A 23700-nucleotide genomic window follows, 5' to 3' on the forward strand; every position below is an offset into this window, starting at 1 on the left:
ACTGGATTGAATGCACAATCGCAGGCCGGGGACAAACCTATAATTTTCTGAGGTGCAGTTATATGTTCTTAATAGGCAAGTCATTATGGATCCCAGTGCACCAAGCTACCTCCTGGTTTTGAATTTATTCCGGTCACGTTTTACCCTCTAAAACAAAATTATACTTTCATTTGCAGATGTTCTAGGGCAGTGCATACATTCTGACATGTGCAAAAAATAGTTTGGTTATTTTGCTATTTGGCATATGAATCATTAAAACATTGCTTTGAATGTTTTAATGATTTACTAATCTCTCCTTAATCTTTACTAATCATAATTTTCAGCACTGAAAGAGCAATGAAAATATACTACAAAATGTATCATTATTGCTCATTTAAAACATTTCCATATTTAATGTGAAATCAATATAAAAATTGCTATTTCATGAGGAGGAGCACGTTTCGAGCATTTAGTTGAGTTTAGATATACAGCATGGAAATAGGACCTACAGCCCACCAAGTCCACGCTGAACATCAATCACCTGTTTTCACTAGTTCAATGTTACCTCACTTTTGCATCCACTCCCTATACTCTAGGGGCAATGTACAGAAGCCAATTAACCTACAAACCCACATCTTTTGGATATAGGAGGAAACCGGAGTACCCGGGGGAAACACACAGTCACAGGGGCAATGTGCAAACTCCACACAGACAGTACCCAAGGTCAAGATTGAACCCAGGTTTCTGATGCTGAGGCAGCATCCCTTCCTGCTGTGCCTGTAGAGTTAAATTCAATAATGTGCTGAGCATTATGAAACATTTCTTTTCAATATGATGATGGTTTGATTTGAAAACCTGCCATAAAAAAGCTTGTTAGAAAAATGTTAATAAACAAGGATTGGGTACCTGCTGTCTCAACACACCTCGACACAATATCTTTGTGATTCCTTCCAGCAATCTTTAAATTAATTTTGTTCTTTGAAATAACAGGTAGGCCTTTAACCTTTAGTAGAGCCCTGATATAGATGGCAGTAGATCAACCACTTGTTATATATTCAACCCAATTGAAAATTCCACAGGATGTATGACATATTCTATTTGGTCTGTTTTATGCACCTCTTAGTTGGAAGTAACAATAATATTTTATTGCAAATTATGAACGTTGTTTTTAAAGGATTTCCCCTGCTCATTACATAATTGAATCAACAATATTTAAAAAATAGCTTTTTGGCAGGGTTTTTATAGGTATAATCTCACAATTGACTCTACTCCAGAATATAAACCTATCCCAGCACATTAAGGATTTGCTTAGTTTACTAGGCCCTCACCCCCTCATCTTCACCATCGTCTCCGCTCATTCCATTCTCTAGGCCCTCACCCCCTCATCTTCACCATCGTCTCCGCGCATTCCATTCTCTGGGCCCTCACCCCCTCATCTTCACCATTTTTATCCAAAACTGCCATCGCGAAATCAACCGCCTCAACTTCTCCACTCCCGTCTCACTCCAATCTCTCCCCCCCTGAACGTACTGTAATCGACTCACTATGCAACAACCCGCCGACAAGGGAGGTGCCGTGGTACTCTGGCGTGTCGATCTCTACAAAGCTGAGGCCACGCGCCAACTCTCGGACACCTCCTCCTACTTACCCCTGGACCATGACCCCACTGACGAGCAACAGGCCACTATCTCTTGCACCATCACCGACTTCATCAACTCCCACGCCCTGCCCGACCGAGCCTCCAACCTCATCGCTCCCCAGCCCTGCACGGCCCGATTTTACCTTCTCCCCAAAATCCACAAACCTGACTGTCCCGGTAGACCCATTTTTCTCTGCCTGTTCGTGCCCCACAGAACTCATTTCCACATACCTCGACTCCATCCTATCTCCCTTGGTTAAATCCCACCCTACCTATGTTCAAGACACCTTAGACACTCTCCGTCGTCTCCGCGCATTCCATTCTCTAGGCCCCCATCCTCTCATCTTCACCATGGACATCCAGTCACTCTACACCTCCATCCCCCACCACGATGGCCTCAAAGCTCTCTGGTTCTTATTCGACCAGAGGAGCAACCTATACCCGGCCACTGACACTCTCCTCCGCCTAGTTGGTCCTTACCCTCAATAACTTCTCATTTGACTCCTCCCATTTCCTCCAAATACAAGGTGTAGCTATGGGCACACGCATGGGCCCCAGCTACTCCTGCCTCTTTGTCGGGTACGTCGAACGATACGTACCAGGGCCCCATCCCCGACCTCTACCTCCATTACATTGACGACTGCTTTGGTGCCACCTCCTGCACCCACACACAACTGACTGACTTTATCCACTTCACCACTAACTTCCATCCGGCACTCAAATACACCTGGACCATTTCCGACACTTCCCTACCATTCCTAGACCTCACTATCTCCATCGCAGGTGATAGACTTCTGACCGACATCCACTATAAACCTACTGACTCCCATGGCTATCTGGACTACACTTCTTCCCACCCTGCTTCCTGTAAGGACTCCATACCCTACTCCCAATTCCTCCGTCTACGCCGCGTCTGCTCCCAGGATGAGGCGTTCCCACACCAGGGCAACTGAAATGTCCTCATTCTTCAGGGAACGGGGGTTCCCCTCCTAGATGAGGGTCGCACCAGGGTCTCTTCCATACCCCGCAACACTGCTCTCTCCCCATCCCCCCACTCGCAACAAGGGCCGAGTCCCCCTAGTCCTCACCTATCACCCCACCAGCCGTCACATACAACAAGTAATTCTCCGTCAGTTTCGCCACCACCAACGTGACCCCACCACTCGCCACATCTTCCCATCTCCCCCCATGTCTGCCTTCCGCAAAGACCGCTCACTCCATAACTCCCTTGTCAATTCTTCCCTTCCCTCCTGTACCACCCCCTCCCCGGGCACTTTCCCTTGCAACCACAAGAAATGCAACACTTGTCCCTTTACCTCCCCCCTCGACTCCATTGAAGGACCCAAGCAGTCGTTCCAGGTGCGACAGAGGTTCACCTGCATCTCCTCCAACCTCATCTATTGCATCCGCTGCTCTAGATGTCAGCTGATCAACATCGGTGAGACCAAGCGGAGGCTTGGCGATCGTTTCGCCGAACACCTCCGCTCGGTCCGCATTAACCAACCTGACCTGCCGGTAGCTCAGCACTTCAACTCCCCCTCCCATTCCATAACCGACCTCTCTGTCCTGGGTCTCCTCCATGGCTAGAGCGAGCAACACCGGAAATTGGAGGAACAGCACCTCATATTCCGCTTGGGGAATCTGCAATGGGGGCATGAACATTGAATTCTCCCAAATCTCCCTTGCTGTCTCCTCCCCTTCCTATCTCTCCTCCTCAGCCCTCGGGCTCCTCCTCCTCCTTTTTCCTTTCTTCTCCCCGCGCCCCCCACCCCCCCATCAGTCTGAAGAAGGGTTTCGGCCAGAAACGTTGCCTATTTCCTTTGCTCCATAGATGCTGCTGCACCCACTGAGTTTCTCCAGCATTTTTGTGTACCTTCGATTTTCCAGCATCTGCAGTTCCTTCTTAAACACTAAATGCTTTGTTTAAATATGTTTTCACTCAGTAGTAGCAGATACGGCTAATTTAGAAAATGCTACTGCTTGGGATGCAAAATAAAAGGGTCAAGTAATCTTACTACTTCACGAGGATCACTATTTTGTCAAAGTCTTGGGGTGCTGCTCTGACACGAATATGCAGGAATGCCTATTCCCATAGTCGGACTTGGAAACCTGGAATATGATTAGTTCAGTGTCAGGGATGATCGATAGTCAATCATAGCTGACACACAGAACATAAGATTATCTCACCGTGCAATGGGGAAAGGGGGAAACAGATGGAAATTGTGACATCAGGACAGCTGTATGCTTTAGAAAAATTAATTTGGAGTCGCGCCTATGAAATGGTATGAAAATATTTTTTTTAATATTAAGGTGAAGTTTCTATGAAGAATAACTTTTAAATTTACGAAGAAAGTAAATGTTTCAAAAAATTATTGGAAATAAAATAAACATCAAAACATGAGATTTGGTCACAGTATTCCAAAATCTGTCATGAACAAGCCATTAGATTTTCATTGGAAATTAGATAGTCTGCATATTAATTTACTCACTTTAAATATGTAACTTCCTTCCAATTAATCCTCAATTTATCGATTAAATTGCATCCTACATTCTTTAGTCATTAAAGTCTATATTGTAGTCAATACTAATTCACCTGCATGAAATTACACCAAGATGCAGTTCATCCCCACTGCAATTATTTTGCTAAAGCAGTAATTAAGATAAATGTTATAACTATAAGTATTAATCTTGGTGATAGTTATTTTTTTCCTAGAGAGTGCATGCGCAGAGACAACACAGTTACTGTTAGGGAACAGCATCGTTAATGGACTACAAATCTTCCCCTGGATTACAGCCAGGTTCCATTTCCGAGAACTTAACCCAAACAGCTTGCCAGTCAGAAAAGCAGCCATGAATCAAGTTCCCGCATGCAGAAGATGCTCAGAGCAATAGATCGGCTGGTGAAGCATTTAAAATCTTATTTTGCCATTCTTCAAAATAAACCACATATTGAAAACTTTATCCCAAGCCTCAAGCTAATAATAATATTCCTTAAATACTGAAAATTAGGTTTTAAATGATATTAATGATTTAAAAAATAACACTGCTGCAGTCTAATCAATGGACCAACCAGAATGCATCTTCTTGCGTTCGAAGCGACAAAATTCCAGCTAATGTCAAGAATAGTTGTCACAGGAGATGACCAATCCACCCCTGCAGTCTACCAAACACTTGTGCATGTGTACGGATGTACATAAACTGGGGACGGCCTGTGCATGATATTGCCTTTATTGAAATTCAGAATACTGGGAAAATTCTCAGAACACATCTTTAATGTTTAAAAAAAAACTGTACCATATTAAATGCTACGCAACCAGCCTCTGCTACCCTCTCTTTCCCCCCTCCCCTGCCCCCATTTATTCCATCTACACTCCATGCTGCCTTGAGAAAGCAGCCAACATAATCAACCAACGGTCATTCCCTCTTCTCACCTTTCCTGTAGGGTAAAAGATGCACGATCTTTAAAGCACATACCACCATATTCAAGAACAGCTTCTCCCCCACTGTTATCAAACTATTGAACGGGTTTCTTATAAGCTAAAGTTATGCATATCGACTTCAAAGCAGCCCTTGCACTTTCTCTGATGCAGTAACACTTTTCTGCACAGTAACCATTCTCTTTTTGCACTACCTCTTATGATTTGATTGTCGTGTATGGTTTAATATGCCTGGATGCAAAGTTTTTCACTGTAGCTTAGTACACGGGACAATAGTAAACACCAATAAATAACAACATAGAATAACATAGAATAGATATATAGATATATATAATAGATATATATATATATATATATATAGATATATATATATAGATATATATAGATATATATAGATATAGATATATATATATATATATGTAAGTATTTAGCTCGTAAATAAATTCAACTGTTCTTCATAGATAATTTTTCTGTGGATTTATAGGTCATTTTGTTCTTTTGTGGGAGAATACTCAAAATATCAGGGTTGTTTAATCATCTGTAAGTATTATACATATTGACAACTAGACCAAGTGGGACCCGTTGGGTCCCATGTTCACACGGGAGGAGTGGTCCCCCGAAGCAATATTCCACCTCTCCACCAATTCCAATATTGGTGGCCAGTGGGGGGGCTTTCTGGAGTGCTGGTATGGGTTCTTGAGGTGGCAGCTCAGTCCCTCAAGCCTGATGTGCTGGCAGCTCACTCACGGCTGGTGGGCTGGCAGTTGACTCATGGCTAATCCTTGAAATTCCATTTCAAGCAGGGTGCAAGGCCACCAAATTCAAATCCATTTTCCTACCATTTCAAGCAGGGTGCAAGGCCACCAAATTCAAGCAGTTTCTTACCAATTCGAGCAAGGTGCAAGGCCACCAAATTCAAGTGCAATTTCCTACCACTTCAAGCAGGGTGCAAGGCCACCAAATTCAGTGCAGTTTCATATCACTTCAAGCCCCAAATTCAAGTGCAATTTCCTACCACTTCAAGCAGGGTGCAAGGCCACCAAATTCAAGTGCATTTTCATTCCATTTCAAGCAGGGTGCAAGGCCACCAAATTCAAATGCAGTTTCATACCATTTCATGCAGGGTGCAAGGCCACCAAATTCAAGTGCAATTTCCTACCACTTCAAGCAGGGTGCAAGGCCACCAAATTCAAGTGCATTTTCATTCCATTTCAAGCAGGGTGCAAGGCCACCAAATTCAAGTGCAGTTTCATTCCATTTCAAGCAGGTGCAAGGCCACCATATTCAAATGCAGTTTCATACCATTTCATGCAGGGTGAAACCACCGCAAAACCACACAAAACACTAAACTCAGTTTAGTAGACATTCAGTGTGTTCAGTTGATTCACAGCTCAGACAGAGCCATGACCTCTCCCTCCCCCCATCATGCAGAGACTGAGCCACACCCACACTTCCGGGTTTTATGACCCCTCCCCCTCCCACCGGAAAAGATGTGGCCTTAATGGCGTGATTGACAGGAGAGAGATTCCCAACATTTTTTAAACACTAATAACACTTTTATTTTTCATTGATGGGAAGAATCGTCTGCACCTGCTGAGCGGAGGGGGACTGAGTAAGATGGCCAAAAATCACAGCCGTAAGTGGTAGTGTTTTATCTTAAATCAATATACAGTGCAAACAGGAAGTTACCTAAAGCACCCAAACCACCATTTGCAGTAGTGCCTTTTAACTTCAAGCCAAAGCACCCAAACCACCATTTGCAGTAGTGCGTTTTAACTTCAAGCCAAAGCACCCAAAAAAACATTTGTAGGCAGTGCCTTTTTTACTTCAAACTAACCATATTTTCATTTTCAAACCACATTAAGGGGACTCACAGTTGAGTAGACATGTGTTCAGTGTTATTCAGAGCTCAGAGAGACGTGACCCTCTGGCTTCTTCCATCTTGCAGAGACTGTGAGGCACACCACTTCTGGATTTTATAGTCCCTCCCCCCTCCCACCAGCAGGGGCGGCAGAGAGAATGGCAATTTAAAAAAAAAATAATATCTCTAATTTTTCATCGATGGGAAAAATCCTCCAGCCCCGGAAAGCGGAGGGGGGCTCCGAGCGAGGTGGCCAAAATTGTCGGCCGTAGGTGGCGGTGTTCTCTCAGAAATCACACCACAGCGAGCCAAAAGCGGTCAAGGTCAGACTTTTAGTAATATAGATGTCCATTTTTTTGAAATGGGAATTTAAATTTAGAATGATCGTGACTATAGGTTTCAATATAAAAAGGATGCTGTAGACCAGTGGTTCCCAACGTGGGGCGTACGCCCCACTGGGGGGCAATTTGATTTTTAAGGGGGGCAATTGAGCGCGACTGAGGAGGTCTGGGTCCAAATTTTCGATTTTTATTTTTTTGGGTTTTCCATCAGGTAAACATATGTAGTTTATGTTTCAGATGTTATTTTGAGTAAATAATTTTTTGGGGGTAAAAAAGGTCTTTATTGTGTAGTTATTACATAATCACCGCGCCATCGCCTTCAGCTGAAACGCAGTTCACTTTTTAAATGATAAGAATTATATATCACCACATGGGGGGGGGGGGGGGGGGGGGGGGGGATATCAGGCTTTTAGAGGTGATTAGGTGGGGCATGGCCAAAAAAAGGTTGGGAACCACTGCTAGACTGATGTAACAATTACATATATAAATTATACACAATCTAATTAATATTAATATTCTTGAGAATTTATATTGGAACTATTTTTATTCTTGCAAATATAAATTCTCAAGAATATTAATTATATTGTGTACAATTTATATATGTAATTGTTACATCAGTCTACAGCAACCCTTTTATAGCAATATTATAAAATTTTGAGATGTAAAAAATCAAGTCTGCAATTCATCCCATCAGATAAAGCGTAAAAATAATTTTAATTTGACACCTAATTCTAGATATGTTGCAAAGCCTACCTGAAGCGTCGCTGAAAATCTGTCGCTGCGGGTGTGCGCGATTTTGGCGCCGTTTAGAGGGGGGCGGGTTTAAAACGCGATTTTCTCTAGGCTGTTCCAATCGAAGATGTTCAGCGTAATTAATTATTAATGAAAAATCGCTGGAAGACCCAGTCGCAAAAGCTATTATTAGTTTTAAAGGCCTTGTATAATAGTTATAGTAGAGTTTAAAAATCAATCTCTAAACCCGCGACCACCGTCAGCCGTCAGGGTCGCATAGAGCAGACAACAGAAGGTAAGCTGTTTATTTTTACATTAAAAAGGGCTTCTTAAGATCCCTTTATACAAAGTTTAATATTGCGAGTAGCTCATTTTGGGCCCATTTGTCCCGCAGTATTTTTCTGGGCATTTGAGGGTACAAATCTAGCACAATGTGAACGTTCTAAACCAGCGCGTTCACAGGATCCCGCTAGAAAGGTGATTTAAAATGGACTTTAATTTACAGCAATTGAACACTAAATTCCTTCCATTTGGCCTATAAATTAATGTAAATGAGATTTAAAAATCATGTTTTATTGTGAATTATTTATGAATATTATTTGGACACTTAGGCTATTTAAAAATGTTAATCATTTATTAAGAAATGGATAGATGTTTAGATCTAGTAATTGAAGTTTGAAATTAGCTACACTTGGGTAACTAACTAATTATATGCTTTAATCCAAGTAAGATTCAATCTACGATAACTGGAAATTTCATTCAGTTCTCTTAATTTTTAAGAAAGTTATGGGCTTTTGACTGTCCACGATCACAGCTTTTTTGTTGTGTCCATAGAAAATCAATAGGGAACAAGATGCTAATTTCCGAGTATGAAAATGGCCATAACCTTTTAAATACTTGAGATATGAAAGTGAATTAGGTGTCAAACTAAACTTCTTTTTATGCTTTATCTGATGGGATAAATTAGACTTGATTATTTAAATTTCAAAATTTTGTAACATTGCTACTAATTCACTTTCATATCTTCAGTATTGAATGAATGAATGAATCTCTTTATTGTCATTGCACATGGTACAACAAAATTTAAAAGTCAATCCCACGGTGCGATTCACAAGAGCAATTTTAAATATATAAGAAAAGGTAAAAATATATATATATTTAAAAAAAATAAAAAAAATTACAGATAAATAACAATAGCAGCTGAGGTAGAACCATTCAGTTGAATGTGAGTGTTATTTCTTATTTTGCATTGTTAAGTTCACGTATGGCTATGGGGTAGAAGCTGTCTCCGAGTCTGTTTGTGCGAGTTTTGAAAGACCTGTACCGTCTGCCAGAGGGCAGCAGGTGGAACAGGTTGTGTCCAGGGTGGAAAGGGTCCTTCAGGATGTTGACTGCCCTGCCAAGGCAGCGAGAGCTGAAGATGTCCTTCAGGGAAGGCAGTGGGCAGCCAGTGATTTTTTGTGCGGTGTTGATGACCCTTTGAAGGGCTCTCCTGTCCGCTGCAGAGCAGCTGGCATACCATGTGGTTATACAGTACGCCGGCACACTTTCGATGGAGCAGCGGTAGAAGGACACCAGCAGCTTCTGCTCCGGGTTGTTTTTCCTGAGGATCCTCAGAAAGTAGAGTCGCTGCTGGGCCTTCTTGACTGCTGTGGTGGTGTTTGTAGTCCAGGAGAGATCCTCCGTAATTTGTGTGCCCAGGAATCTGAAGTCTGAGACCCTTTCCATACAGTCCCCATTGATGAATAGGGGTTTGGGGGCTGCACTGTTCTTACGGAAGTCTATGATCATTTCCTTTGTTTTTGTGGTGTTTAGGATGAGGTTGTTGTCTGAACACCACGCTGCCAGTCTTTGGACTTCCTCCCTGTAGGCCGTCTCATCTCCTCCTGAGATACGTCCAACCACAGTCGTGTCGTCCGCAAACTTGACGAAGGTGTTGGTGGAGTGGGCGGGGGCACAATCGTGGGTGTAGAGGGCGTAGAGGAGGGGGCTCAACACACAGCCCTGTGGGGAGCCAGTGCTGAGTGTGATGGGGGTAGAGAGGTGATTGCCCAGTCTGACGGTCTGGGGGCGGGTAGACAGAAAGTCCTTGATCCAGAGGCAGATGGGTTGGGAGAGTCCTAAATCCATGAGTTTGGTATTAAAATGTTATGGCCATTTTCATACTCGGAAATTAGCATCTTGGTCCCTATTGCTTTTCCATTGACTTAACATAGCAATGTTACAAAATTTTGAGATTTAAAAAATCAAGCCTGCAATTTATCCCATCAGATAAAGCATAACAATAAGTTTAATTTGACACCAAATTCACTTTCATATCTCAAGTATTAAAAAAGTTATGACCATTTTCATACTCGGAAATTAGCATCTTGTTCCCTATTGATTTTCAATGGACATTACAAAAAAGCTGTGATCTTGGATAGTCAAAAGCCCATTTCTTAAGGAAAGATTAACATTTTTAAATAGCCAAAGTGTCCAAAGATTATTCACAAATAAGTCACAATATAACATGATTTTTATATCTAATTTACATTAATTTATAGGCCAAATGGAAGGAATTTAGTGTTCAATTGCTGTAAATAAATGCCCATTTAAATCGGCTTTCTAGTGGGTTCATGTGGAACGCGCTGGTTTAGAACGTTTACATCGCGCAGGATTAGTGCCCTCAAATGCCGAGAAAAATACTGCGGGATATAAAAAGCCCAAAATGAACTACTCGCTATAGATAACTTGATATTCAGGGTTATATATATGCCCCATTTAATGTAAAAATAAGGTACATACCTTTAATTGTTTGCTTTATAAAACCCTGGGGCTGCGAGAGGTTGCGGAATGAGACAGTAATTTTAAAACTATTAGAACTATATTCGAGGCCTATAAAACTAATAATACCTTTTGCGACCGGGTCTTGCAGCGATTAGACAGAAAGTCCTTGATCCAGAGGCAGATGGGTTGGGAGAGTCCTAAATCCATGAGTTTGGTATTAAAATGCCCCCTCCAAACAGCGCCAAAATTGTGGACATGGCTGAGGGCAGATTCCCAATGACGATTCAGGTAGGTTTTGTAACATACCTACTTAACACAAAAGCTGTGATCGAGGATAGTCAAAAGCCCATAACATTCTTAAAAATTAAGAGAACTGAATGAAATTTTCAGTTATTATGGATTGAAGCATTCTGAAACAAATAAAACATCTTACATGAATGACCTGAAATTAAAGCATATAATTAGTTAATTGCCTAATTGTAGCTAATTACAAAATTGACCGTTGTGACGGAAATAGTAATAAACACCCAGACTGCCTTGAAAATTCAAAAATGTGATATTCTCAAGATCAGAACTTTAATATTATTGTATTATATGCTGTAAGTCCTTAACAGATAGGTAAATAAATTACAATTTCTAGCAAAAGACCAAGTCTTTATGGAGAAGATCAGTTGCTAGCTGGTACATTGGCATATCATAATCAGTAGCATCATCATACTCCTCAGATTGTAACCAATAAGCAACTCTGTACACCTTGTTTTTCCTCAACTTTTCAATTTTGGCTCTTCAAACCACTAATGACATGCCTTTCTGCCCACTACTTTCCCATTGAGAATGTCCAGTAGATTCCATTTCTCAAAAAAATGATTTTTTTTTTTTTTTTTTTTTAAATACCCTAAGTATCCAAAAAACAAACTAATCCCATTCACAGGAATTCACAATATAACATGATTTTTGTCATGAATTTATATGCCAGATGGAAGGAATTTAATGTTTAATTCCCATAAATTAATCCAGAAACATCCTCTCAAAATATAATCAAAATTGTTTTTTGCACAATACATGCGACTCAAACTGTTGTGAATATTTTGTTTAAAAATAATGATCATGGAGAGAGAAGAACACAAAATATAGACAATTTGGACGACTTATGACATGATTGTCCAAAGAAAATGGGCATTTTAATTAACTTGCTTCTGGAATGCGATCGATTGGAACGTTGCATTTGTGGTGAATTTGAACTCCATATCGGCAGGAAAAACACTGCCGGTTCACCAGGCTGATTCCTGGGATGTCAGGACTTTCATATGAAGAAAGACTGGATAGACTCGGTTTGTACTCACTAGAATTTAGAAGGTTGAGGGGGGATCTTATAGAAACTTACAAAATTCTTAAGGGGTTGGACAGGCTTGATGCAGGAAGATTGTTCCCGATGTTGGGGAAGTCCAGAACAAGGGGTCACAGTTTAAGGATAAGGGGGAAATCTTTTGGACCGAGATGAGGAAAACATTTTTCACACAGAGAGTGGTGAATCTGTGGAATTCTCTGCCACAGAAGGTAGTTGAGGCCAGTTCATTGGCTATATTTAAGAGGGAGTTAGATGTGGCCCTTGTGGCTAAAGGGATCAGGGGGTATGGAGAGAAGGCAGGTACGGGATACTGAGTTGGATGATCAGCCATGATCATATTGAATGGCGGTGCAGGCTCGAAGGGCCGAATGGCCTACTCCTATGTATGGGGCCCAAATAACATTTTCGCCACGTTAAATTAGATTAAAGCCATCCCAAGAAGCAAGATTATATGTAAAACAAACTACTTACTCTTTGTTTTGTCCCGTTCTCGCGATCTGTCATGTTGTAGGCGTTCGAAGTCACTTTTTATTTTAATCCAAATATTAAATTGTCCAGCAAATTCTTTTTTAAATATAGCGCATACAGATGTCCGATCAATTTTTCATCAGCAGCAAGCAGCCCGAGGAAATCTGCCTCCGACAGGCAGTACAAAACAGCATTTTAATCCCCCCCCCCCTCCCCCTCAAAGGCGCCAAAGTCATGCACACGGCTAGTGGCAGAACTGCAGCACTGCTGAAGGTAAGTATTGTAAAATCGCTACTTTTTATATTCCAGCAAGAGAGGATACAAACTGTTATCATTACCTCTTTTTGACTGCAAGTTTTTGGCCAAAACTTTAGTAAACCCCTGACGACCTAAAGAAGCATAAAGGACAAAAGTTTTAAGATCAGTCCATTTGAAGACTTGATAAAATAACATTAATCAAGAATCGGGGGCGAGAGGGGGCGGTGTCTTGTACGGTTGTCAGTCCTGCAGCTGTCCGTTTTTTTCACTTCTTTTTTTATTATTTTTAGTACGTTAAAGTGTGCAGTTGGGGGTCTAATCTTTTTATGTGTGGGGAGTGGTGGGGGGGGAAGGGGGAAACTGCTTTTTCAAGTCCCTCCTGGTCGGAGAGGCTGCTTTCCTCCGAGCAGCACCTTCGACCCGTCCTCGCGGCCTACCAGCGGGGCCTGGAGCGGAGTATCCTGAGGGGACCTGGCCAAAACCTCGGCTTCAGCACAGCACTGGAGCGCTATCGCGGAGCGGGCGATGCCTTGCCTGGGTCGCCGCGCTGGAACTCCGGTGTACTGGGGCCGCTGATAAAAACATTGCGGAGCCGCGGGTCTGTGGAGCGGCTAGTTGCGGGCGACGGTGCTGAACTTTGCATCGCGGAGCCTGGGATCTCTTGCCGAGATCGCCAGTGTGTGGAGCTCCGTCCAGCGCGGCCTGAGAGGGTTCTCCCGACGCAGGAGTACCATCACCCGGCGAGAGGGCCTGAAACATCAGGCCTCCGTAGCGGCGACTGTGGAGGCCTCAATCGGCCCCGACTATGGATGGGCATGGGGATAGGGACTGGACTTTGTGCCTTCCCCCACAGTGGGAACCATTGTGGGGGGATGTTTATGTTTTAATGTTAAACGTCTTTAATGCTATGTTGTATTTTTATTAGTGTGATAAGCAAGGGCATCTGAATTTCCCCTGAATAAGGGGATTAATAAAGTATTTATTATTATTATTATCATTAGAAAACCTACCGATTCAGTTAATGATGGATCTTTTTCAAGAAACTGTACAATACAATATGCCAACTGTTGAAGAAAAAGAAAATATTAAAACAGGAAAAGGGTACATTTAAAAGACATAGTTGACACTGATGCAAGATTTAAATAATTGTATTACATCTGTGCCATAAGAACAATTATTATTTTTGGCCCATCTACAAGGCAATTAAGCGCATATAAATTTGCCATGCATCACACCAAGGGTTGGATTAAACGCCAATCCTATTTGTCTTTACAAATGCAAAAGAATGTGATAATAAAGACATTAACATCCCGCTCCAGTTCACATATCAGCCCTCAATTCTTCCACGGCCTTGAATTTGTCACATTGCTCATCTAACGCGAGAAGTTTCCATGAACTCAATGTTGCAAAGGCTAAAAATGTTGTCTTGGGATCAATATTTTGCACCTCACAGAATCATCTGTTCATGACATCAATGATAGAAGTAACTGGAACCAAAGTAGAGATGGTTCCATTTTCATCAAGTGGACTCCCTTCATAGTATCGTATGATGTTACTCACATGCCAATTGTGATAAATTTAGAGCAAATCTAGCAGAAGTCTACGAGGTGCTGAAGTCATTAACAGCAGAAACGTGCTTCACTACAATCTGTAATTTCAAGGATCAGCATATCCATCAAACCAGGGAATCAGGCTTGGTTCCATGTGCATTAAAAAGCATGCCATGACCAGAACCAATGCATCTAATAACCTGCTGAATCTCCAATGCAGAATTACATGCATGAAAAACAAAGTATGTTATAAAAAGCAAAACAATCCCATAAACAGCAAATATGGGGAAGATTTTGCAGTTTTGTCACATCCCATTGTAAAAGGTTAACAATTGATCCATGGACAAGAGGTAGTGATTCTAGGAATGCCTCCATCCTTAAAAGTGCTGTCAGTGCAGAACCACTTGAAACCATTAGACTTAAGTGTTCAGCGAATTGTCTACCTTAGCTTCATGCCGAGATCCCCAACAACTTGCAAATTGATATTTGTATGATTTGATTCTGTTCGTATAGCAACACTGGCCATCCTGAATATACGAAGGATACAAGCCCAAAAATTGTTGCAACCTTTGTAACGAGAACTTGCGTACCATAATTTCCTCTCCCTGTAGCCAAAGTGATTGATTGCAACTCCCACAATAACACTAACCCAATAAGGAAAATTATACTGGTATGATTTTCCCACAAAAAAGATAGTTTGTGTACTGCCAGGATATCTCAGCTCCAAATCTCATTAAAGCCCCAGCCCAACAGACAGGAGAGTTAAATCCCAGAGGAGGGATAAATGAGAATGTGTAACTTTAAGGCGGCATTTGTGAATGTTGTCAATTAGCCCAAAACTGGAGTTAATTGGAGTAAAAAGCAAAAAATCTGCCAGCTCAGATCGTAGTTTTAGCAGAAAGAAAATGGGTTGTTGCTGCCAATCAGTTGAGATCCAGAACAATGTATCTACCTCATTGGAGACCCTTGGACTTTACCTGGCTCTAAACGTTATTCATGTTATTTCCTTTATCATGTATCTGTACACTGTGAATGGCTCAATTGTAATCATGTATCGTCTTTCCGCCAACTGGTTAGCACACAAAAGCTTTCCATTGTACCTTGGTACACTTGATGAAGTTAACAAAATGTAAAAGTTTCTCAGGGAACTGCATGTTCAACTATCTTCAGCTGCTTCAATGATATTTCTTCCCTCATAGAAGTGGAGAAATGTGCTAACAATCACAGCATTCAGTCCAGTCTAGGCACAGTTATTTACACAACACAATTGTCAAGCAGTTGCTATCTTCATCAAAAAAGCAAATAACTTCTCCCGACTCAAAATCTTAGAAAGCCACAGAAATACGAGATATGGGTGGAGCAGAGTATTTTCAGGCAAGTGACTTAATTCTTGATGTCCTAAAGCTCTATCATCCACAGACCACAAGTCAATTTATTTGTCAGAAACTCAGTAACTTGAAAGTGAAAATAAAATAAAAACTCCACATGCTGAATATCTAAAATAAGAGAATAATGCTGGAAATAATCAGGTCAGGCCACATCTGTGAGAAGATGATTTCCAGCACTTCTCACTTCCTGCAGATGGGGCCTGACCTGCTGATCATATCAAGCGTTTCCTATTTTTAACCAAGAGCCTATTTGATCAACATCCTACCTTCCACATTTAACGTTCACTTCTTCTACTACCACACACTGCAGCATCTCAAGGCTTCTTCAACACCACATCCCAAACATGCAAGCGCTCCCGTGCACAAGGATAAAGGTAACTGGTACATAGCAACATTACAAAATGCAAACATCGCCTGAACCACACAGACAGGACAAGGAAATGCCATTCCCCCATTTCTGACACATCAAAATCTTGGCAATCATGGCTGTGTAACATAGAAATAGGTCCTTTGGCATAACTCATGATGCTAATCCGGTGTAGGCACGTTTCGTTCTACTCTCCAACTCTGTCTGAAGAAGGGTCTCGACCCCGAAACACCGCCCATTCCTTCTCTCTAGAGATGCTGCCTGTCCCGTTGAGTTGCTACAGTATTGTGTCCTCCTTTGATTTAAATCAGCATCTGCAGTTCTTTCCTACACATGCTCTCCAACCCAAATGCCTTTTAAACATAGTAATTGTATCCGCCCCTACCTCCACTGGCAGCTCATTCCAGATAACCATCATCCTCTGTGAGGAAAAACACGCTCTCCAGTTCTCTCCTTTAAATTTCTCTCTTTTTACCTTAAACCTCAGCCCTCTAGTTTTAGCCTCCTCTGCCACAGAAATAAAACCTGACAATTGACCCTCAATTTTATAAGCTTCAATAAGGACACATCTCAGCTTCTTACACTCCAGTGAGAACCAACCCATCCAATCTCCTCTTGTAACTAAAGTTCTCTATTCTATATCCTGGCAAATCTCTTCTGCACTCTTTAATGCTGTCAGGTCCTTGCTGTAGTTTGATGACACAATACACATCAGCACTGAGATTGTTCTCTTGACAAAGTCTTCAGCAGCTCAACATGCTTCTTCTAATCCATGTATTGCACCCTGGTTGATGACTCTTTTTTGTCATTCCTACACAGGCCACTCAATTCTATTTACTATTATGTTCTATTTTCCAAAGAAAATAATAATTCTATCTGATCTTTCCTCGTATCAATGCCAGTTCTCCCCAATCCTCAATTCAATGATCTGTCAATATTTATCAATTTCCACCTTAAATCTTGTCTCCACCATCTTTGGTAGCAAAAAAAATCCAGTTACTTTTATATCCAAAGCATTTAAGATTACACAGAAAAAAACAGACTTAATAGAATATATTCTCCTCGCACCCTCTAACTTTCAGCAAACTTTCCATTACCCATTCCTTTCCTATAACAATACTCACCTCACCAACCCAATGCCACATTCTGTCGCGTCTCCGGGTTAAATTTCACATTGGGTTTAAAAAAGGCAATCTTATTTTCCTAGTCTCTAGTTATGGCCTGCCAACAAGTGGAATTTTTTGCATTATCCCCATCAAATCTTTTCTTAAGAGTAACGATGAAAAAAAAAATAGGAACTAACTTTATCAATCGCAGTAAAAGGCTTACATCTGTGCTTAAATGTATTTGGCAATTCATATTGACTTGTTTGACCTGTTTGTTACATGAATGCAGAAAACAACCCTAGAAACATTTGAACATTTTCCTACAATAAAAGCATGATGTGCTTGCCTTCATTGGTCGGGTCATCAGTCTGAAGAAGGGTCTCAACCCAAAACGTCACCCATTCCTTCTCTCCAGAGATGCTGCCTGTCCCGCTGAGTTACTCCAGCATTTTGTATTTACCTTCGATTTAAACCAGCATCTGCAGTTCTTTCCTACACAACTACAAGGAGGGGTTGGACATATTTGGTTTGCTTTCTCCAAGAACACCAGAGGTTGCAGGGAGACCGAGAAATTATGAGAGGCATAGATAGGCTAGACAGTCAGAACCCATTTACCAAGATGGAAATATCAAATACTGGAGGGCATAGCTATAAGGTTAGATGGGTAAAGTTTAAAAGAGATGTGCAGGGCAATTTCTTTTTTAAACAGAGGGTGGCAGGTGCCTGGAACATGGCACTGTAGATGGGTGGTGCAGGTTGATTTGATTTAAGAGCTTATTAGATAGGCACATGAACATGCAGGAAATGGAGGGATATGGATTATGTGCAGGCAAGCAAGGATTTGTCTTGGTATCATGTTTAGCACAGGCATTGTGGACTGAAGGGCCTGCTCTTGTCCCGTTGTATGTTCTATTGATTTTGGCTAATTTTGTTTACTATATTTTCATATTCATGACCCAGCATATCTGGATTACATTTGCTATTACCTACATCTCAGCTACAGTCATAAGCACCTATTCAGGATTGGATATCGGTATGAGGATAGAGTAGTTCAATAATTGAAAAATGTTAATTACTTTATACCCAGACAAGCTTTTTGAAATCAGGCCCCATTCTTAATCACGTGTGTGACCAAAAATATGAAAAATTGTGGAATACATCCTTTCTAATTCTGAAAGCATTACAGGTATATTGTTTTGTACTATATATACTATTCATATTTTTTTCAAAGTTATCAAGTGAAATTTAAATAGGTTATGCTGACAATGTTTGATTAGGGTCAGAGGTCAAATATGACTGTCACGTGTGTGACCTCACACGGAAGCGTTTTTTTCATAACTCAGTTTTATCTTAAACTCTGTGAATTTTAAAAAGCTAGAATGTTCACATCTTTAGCAGACATGCATTATAGTTCAGTATTTAGGAAAAAAGCAATGAATAAGATTAATCTCTTATAAGAATTTTTTAATGCATTAGTTTATGTGACGACATTTGATCACGTGTGTGACATTTTGGTTCACTCTCCAAGAATGGCCCAATGGCAACAATTCTATTAACCCAGTTAATAAGATTCAACTTTTAGATAATTGCCATTAAGACGAATTGCTTATGAGATTAATTAAATTGCATTGATTTTATACATTATCTTAGTGAACGATTTCATGAACCTGACAAAAGTTCCACAACACAGCATGTTGCATGAAATATGTTAAAGTAATTAACAACATTATCAAAAATGTTAAAAAATATCATAAATGTAAATAATTTGATATAAATTTTAACAAATCTATTCTTCAAAAAATTGAATTCAACTACGAAAAGCACCTGAAAATTGCCTCAGTACGTTCACTTTCCTAAATATTAGTTATTAGATAATAAAATGTTAGTAGATGCAACCACCAATGGAGAAATTGGAGTAGGGGTAATAAAATAATCCAGTTAGAATGAGTTTTTGGCTACAGGATCAGAGGACATCAAATGGATGAGATGGGCAACCCTAGAAAGTACTAGGTACACACAAAAGCTGGCGAAACTCAGCGAGTGCAGCAGCATCTATGAAGCTGCGTTTCTCCAGCTTTTTTGTGTACCTTCGATTTTCCAGCATCTGCAGTTCCTTCTTAAACACTAGAAAGTACTAAATTGAGGACTCTGACACAAAGTATCCTAATTAGATTCTAGAACTCCAATAAACCCATTCCAATAAGCAAATATCCAAAATTTATTTGGTCATATCCAATCTCAAAATTTAAGCATTTGTAGTATTTCGTGCTTCCTAGCCATTTTATCATAACATTGAACACTTGACTGTACCCACTTTTCTTTTACATCCAATGGAATGGAGTGCTACCCATATTCACAGGGAGACTAAAGTTTCCTTTTGGTAGAGTTTCACGAAATACATTTTCCTCGCTTGTAAGATTGCAAAAGGAAACACATAGATGACAATTGAAAAATATTACCACACAAAGGTTATGTGAAATTAAGATAAATGTCTGAGATAAACGAGTATTGAGCCACATTAACTTTAAAATATTTGCTTCCCATCTGCAAGAAATTAGCTAACAAATTCTTACAAATGCCAAGAATTGTATCTAAGCAACATACAATGCTTTCAAGGTCAATGAATTTGACCAAAACATCATAAACCACCATGTTCTTTAAATCTAGCAAGTATCACTGATCAAGAATTGCAGTACGGCAATTCAACCAGATAATTTACTCAAGAGGGGGCGCTGTTCTGGCAGCAGCCATGGCAGCAGCGCGTCAGCCTTTCAATTTTATTTTTTATTTTTAGTATGTTTTAAAGTGTGTATTTAGTGTGGTTTTTTGTGTTTTGTGTGGGGGGTGGTGTGGGTGGCGTAAGGGGAAACCGCTTCGGTCGCCTCCTCCATGGAGAGGCGACTTTTTCCAGGTCGCCTCCCCCGTGGCCTACCATCAAGGATCGGCGAGGTCTTTCCCGGAGTCGTGCCCGGGGCTTCAGCGGCAGGCGCAGCGTGGACTCTTGGTGGAGCGGGTGAGCCCTCCCTGGGGCTCGCCGGAGGGGAGCACTCCGTTTCACTGGCCCGGGGCAGCCGGCAGCCTGAAGTCGCAGCCTGAAGCCGCGGTCTGCAGAGTTCCAGCTGCTGCGGCGTCTACAGCCCGGGATCCCTCGTGGGGGACCCGAGGGAAGAAGAAGCCGCCATTGCCGGCCCGCGGATAACTTCTACCGCGGGCCCGGCATGGACTTACCATCACCCCTGGAGGGGAGCTTCGAACGCCGGCCCTGCAGTCTACGGTGCTTCTGGCAGTGGCGGGGACTTTAAATCTCAACCACCGGCCTGCGGCCTACACAATCTTGAAGCCGCGGTCTCCGGTGAGGAAAGACCGATCCTGGACTGGACTCTGGACTCGGGTCTTGTCCACGGGGGGAAAAATAGAGGAGGACGGCCAAAATCTTTTGTGCCTTCCACCATAGTGATGAATGCTGTGGTGGATGTTTATGTTACATGTTGTGTCCTGTTTATGCATTTTATTATTTTGTTAACCCATCTTTATGCTTTGTATGGAACTGATTTTTAAATTATGTAAAGCACTTTGGGGTCAATGAAAATTGACTATAAATGTGCTATATAAATAAACTTATTATTATTATTACTATTAAGAGAATAAAAAGATTAAAATCAATGCTTCGGTTTAAGCAAAGGTTATAATTTCTAAATCTGTACTTTATATTAGTTGATGTTATAAGTCTTTAGAAGGGTCTTGACCTGAAACATCCCCAATTCCATTTCTCCAGAGATGCTGCCTGACCCATTAAATTGCTCCAGCATTTTGTGTCTTTCATTTTAACCTACTGGTGGGCAAATACTTATTTATAAAGACGACGACTTCACTGTCAGGATGTGTTGATGCAAATTACTGGTCAAACAATCTGCTTTTAAATAGCCATATAAGGAACAAACAATATCAACACATATTAAAGGCTATTAAGTCAACTATTAACTTCCAAACCAATAATTGCCTACATTAAGGTAGACACAAAACTCAGTGGGACAAGCAGCATCTCTGGAGAGAAGGAATGAGTGACGTTTTGGGTCGAGACACTTCAGATTGATGTCAGGGGAATGGGCAGAACTCCATTATTGCCTATATTATTCACTTTTAAAAGTAGTTATGAGCAAATGACAATTCCTTCCACAAGCTTTTCTATCTCCAAAATGCCAGTTTGAATGCAAAAGTCCAAAAGAAATTACAAAAGAACTGGGAACACATCACAGAAATATGTAAACATATGCTCAAAGCAGGACAGTGAATTGTATATGAAAAGGTAGAGCTCGGCATACTTTTAAATAAAATTATATGCATGTATGTTTCATTTTACTAACCACCAATGCAAACAGATTACATTTTAAAGTGACTGGCATTCGTATATTTGTATTAACTTTGTTAGTGTTTATTTTAGCAGCACTACATGCATTGAAAGTGCCACAATGTTGAGCCCTCTGGCAGTGAGAAACTACTTTTACCTAAGAATTAAAAGGAAGTAATCCTTGTGCAGAAGCCGATTATATACATTATCCAGATTTAGATTATAAATTCCCATTTGTTATAACACTACAAAGTCATAACTTTACATTGCGAAGGTCAAGCCATGAATGCCAGTTCAGTCTGTAGGTAAAATAAATTCCAAATGTTTATGGTTAATCTTTCCTATAGTAAAAAAATATATATCCTTGCATCAATCAATATTTAGCAATGTTACAAAATTTTGAGATTTAAAAAATCAAGTCTTCAATTTATCCCATCAGATAAAGCATAACAATAAGTTTAATTTGACACCTAATTCACTTTCATATCTCAAGTAATAAAAAAGTTATGGCCATTTTCATACTCGGAAATTAGCATCTTGTTCCCTATTGATTTTCTATGGACATAACAAAAAAGCTGTGATCGTGGACAGTCAAAAGCCCATAACCTTCTTAAAAATTAAGAGAACTGAATGAAATTTTCAGTTATCTTAGATTGAAGCATTCTGAAACAAATATAAAATAATCTTACTTGGATGACCTGAAATTAAAGCATATAATTAGTTAGTTACCCAATTGTAGCTAATTTCAAACTTCAATTACTAGATCTAAACATCTATCCATTTCTTAATAAATGATTAACATTTTTAAATAGCCCAAGTGTCCAAATAATATTCACAAATAATTCAGAATAAAACATGATTTTTAAATCTCATTTACATCAATTTATAGGCCAAATGTTAGGAATTTAGTGTTCAATTGCTGTAAATTAAAGTCAATTTAAATCGGCTTTCTAGTGGGTTCCTGTGAACGCGCTGGTTTAGAACGTTCACATTGCGCTGGATTTGTACCCTCAAGTGCCCAGAAAAATACTGCGGGATATAAAGAGCCCAAAATGAACTACTCGCTATAGAAAACTTTATATACAGGGTTATATACAAGCCCCATTTAATGCAAAAATAAGGTACATACCTTTAATTGTTTGCTTTATAAAACCCTGGGGCTGCGAGATGTTGCGGGTTGAGAGAGTGATTTTTTAAACTACTATAAATACTATACAAGGCCATAAAAACTAATAATACCTTTTGTGACGGGGTCTTTCAGCGATTTTCCGTTAATGATTTACTAGGCTGAACATTTTCGATTGGAACAGCCTAGTAAAAATCGCGTTTTAAACCCGCCCCCTCTAAACAGCGCCAAAATCGCGCACACGGGGTAGGGCAGATGCTCAGCCACGATTCAGGTAGGTTTTGTAACATACCTACAATATTTATATTTAGAAGAAAGAACTGCAGATGATGATTTACAAAAAAAGTGTCTTTGTGTCAAAGTAACTCAGCGGGTCAAGCTGCATCCCCAGAACAAGAACATCTCAGAACAAGGATCAGTGATATTTCAAGGCGGGACCCTTCCTCAGACTGATTGTGGTGGGGTGGGGATGTGAGAGGCAGAACAGGAGAGATGAGGTGCAAGACAAAGCCTGACAAGTAATAGATGGAAGGTACACAAAAATGCTGGAGAAACTCAGCAGGTGCAGCAGCATCTATGGAGCGAAGGAAATCGCCTATTTCCTTCGCTCCATAGATGCTGCTGCACCCGCTGAGTTTCTCCAGCATTTTTGTGTACCTTTGATCTTCCAGCATCTGCAGTTCCTTCTTGAACACAAGTAATAGATGGATACAGGTGATGGGAGTTTGTGATAGGTAGATGGTTGGTTAAAGGCAAGAGATGAAAAGACAAGGTGTGATATAAGGAAAGAATAGTTGTGAATTGTGAAGCCAGTTCCAGGCATATACTAGCCCTCTCCAAGAACTCTATTTATGTTATATTGATGACTGCATCTGGGCTACCTCCTGCACCCATGCAGAACTCATGGACTCATCATGAAAGAGGAAAGCGGTGTCAAAGATAGTGATAAAGTTGTGATGTAGTCAGTGATAAAGTTAATTAAATCA

The 23700-nt window shown here is 40.7% G+C and overlaps 1 protein-coding gene across 3 annotated transcripts in view; it reads right to left on the reverse strand.

Moving 5' to 3' along the window:
• The window catches only part of ppp2r5eb (protein phosphatase 2, regulatory subunit B', epsilon isoform b), a 130239-nt gene that overhangs the window by 17177 nt on the left and 89362 nt on the right, over window positions 1-23700 (reverse strand). For 2 of the 3 annotated variants that reach the window (XM_055640050.1, XM_055640052.1), the window contains 2 exons: window positions 13840-13893; window positions 12910-12960 (listed from right to left, as the gene is read on the reverse strand). The exons of the other annotated variant lie outside the window; for it this stretch is intronic. In XM_055640050.1, coding sequence (XP_055496025.1) covers window positions 12910-12960; window positions 13840-13893 — 105 coding nt within the window. The remainder of the gene's footprint in view (window positions 1-12909; window positions 12961-13839; window positions 13894-23700) is intronic. 3 annotated transcript variants of the gene reach the window in all.

Source organism: Leucoraja erinacea, chromosome 9 (genome assembly GCF_028641065.1).
Source record: "Leucoraja erinacea ecotype New England chromosome 9, Leri_hhj_1, whole genome shotgun sequence".
NCBI classification, from domain to species: Eukaryota; Metazoa; Chordata; class Chondrichthyes; order Rajiformes; family Rajidae; genus Leucoraja; species Leucoraja erinaceus.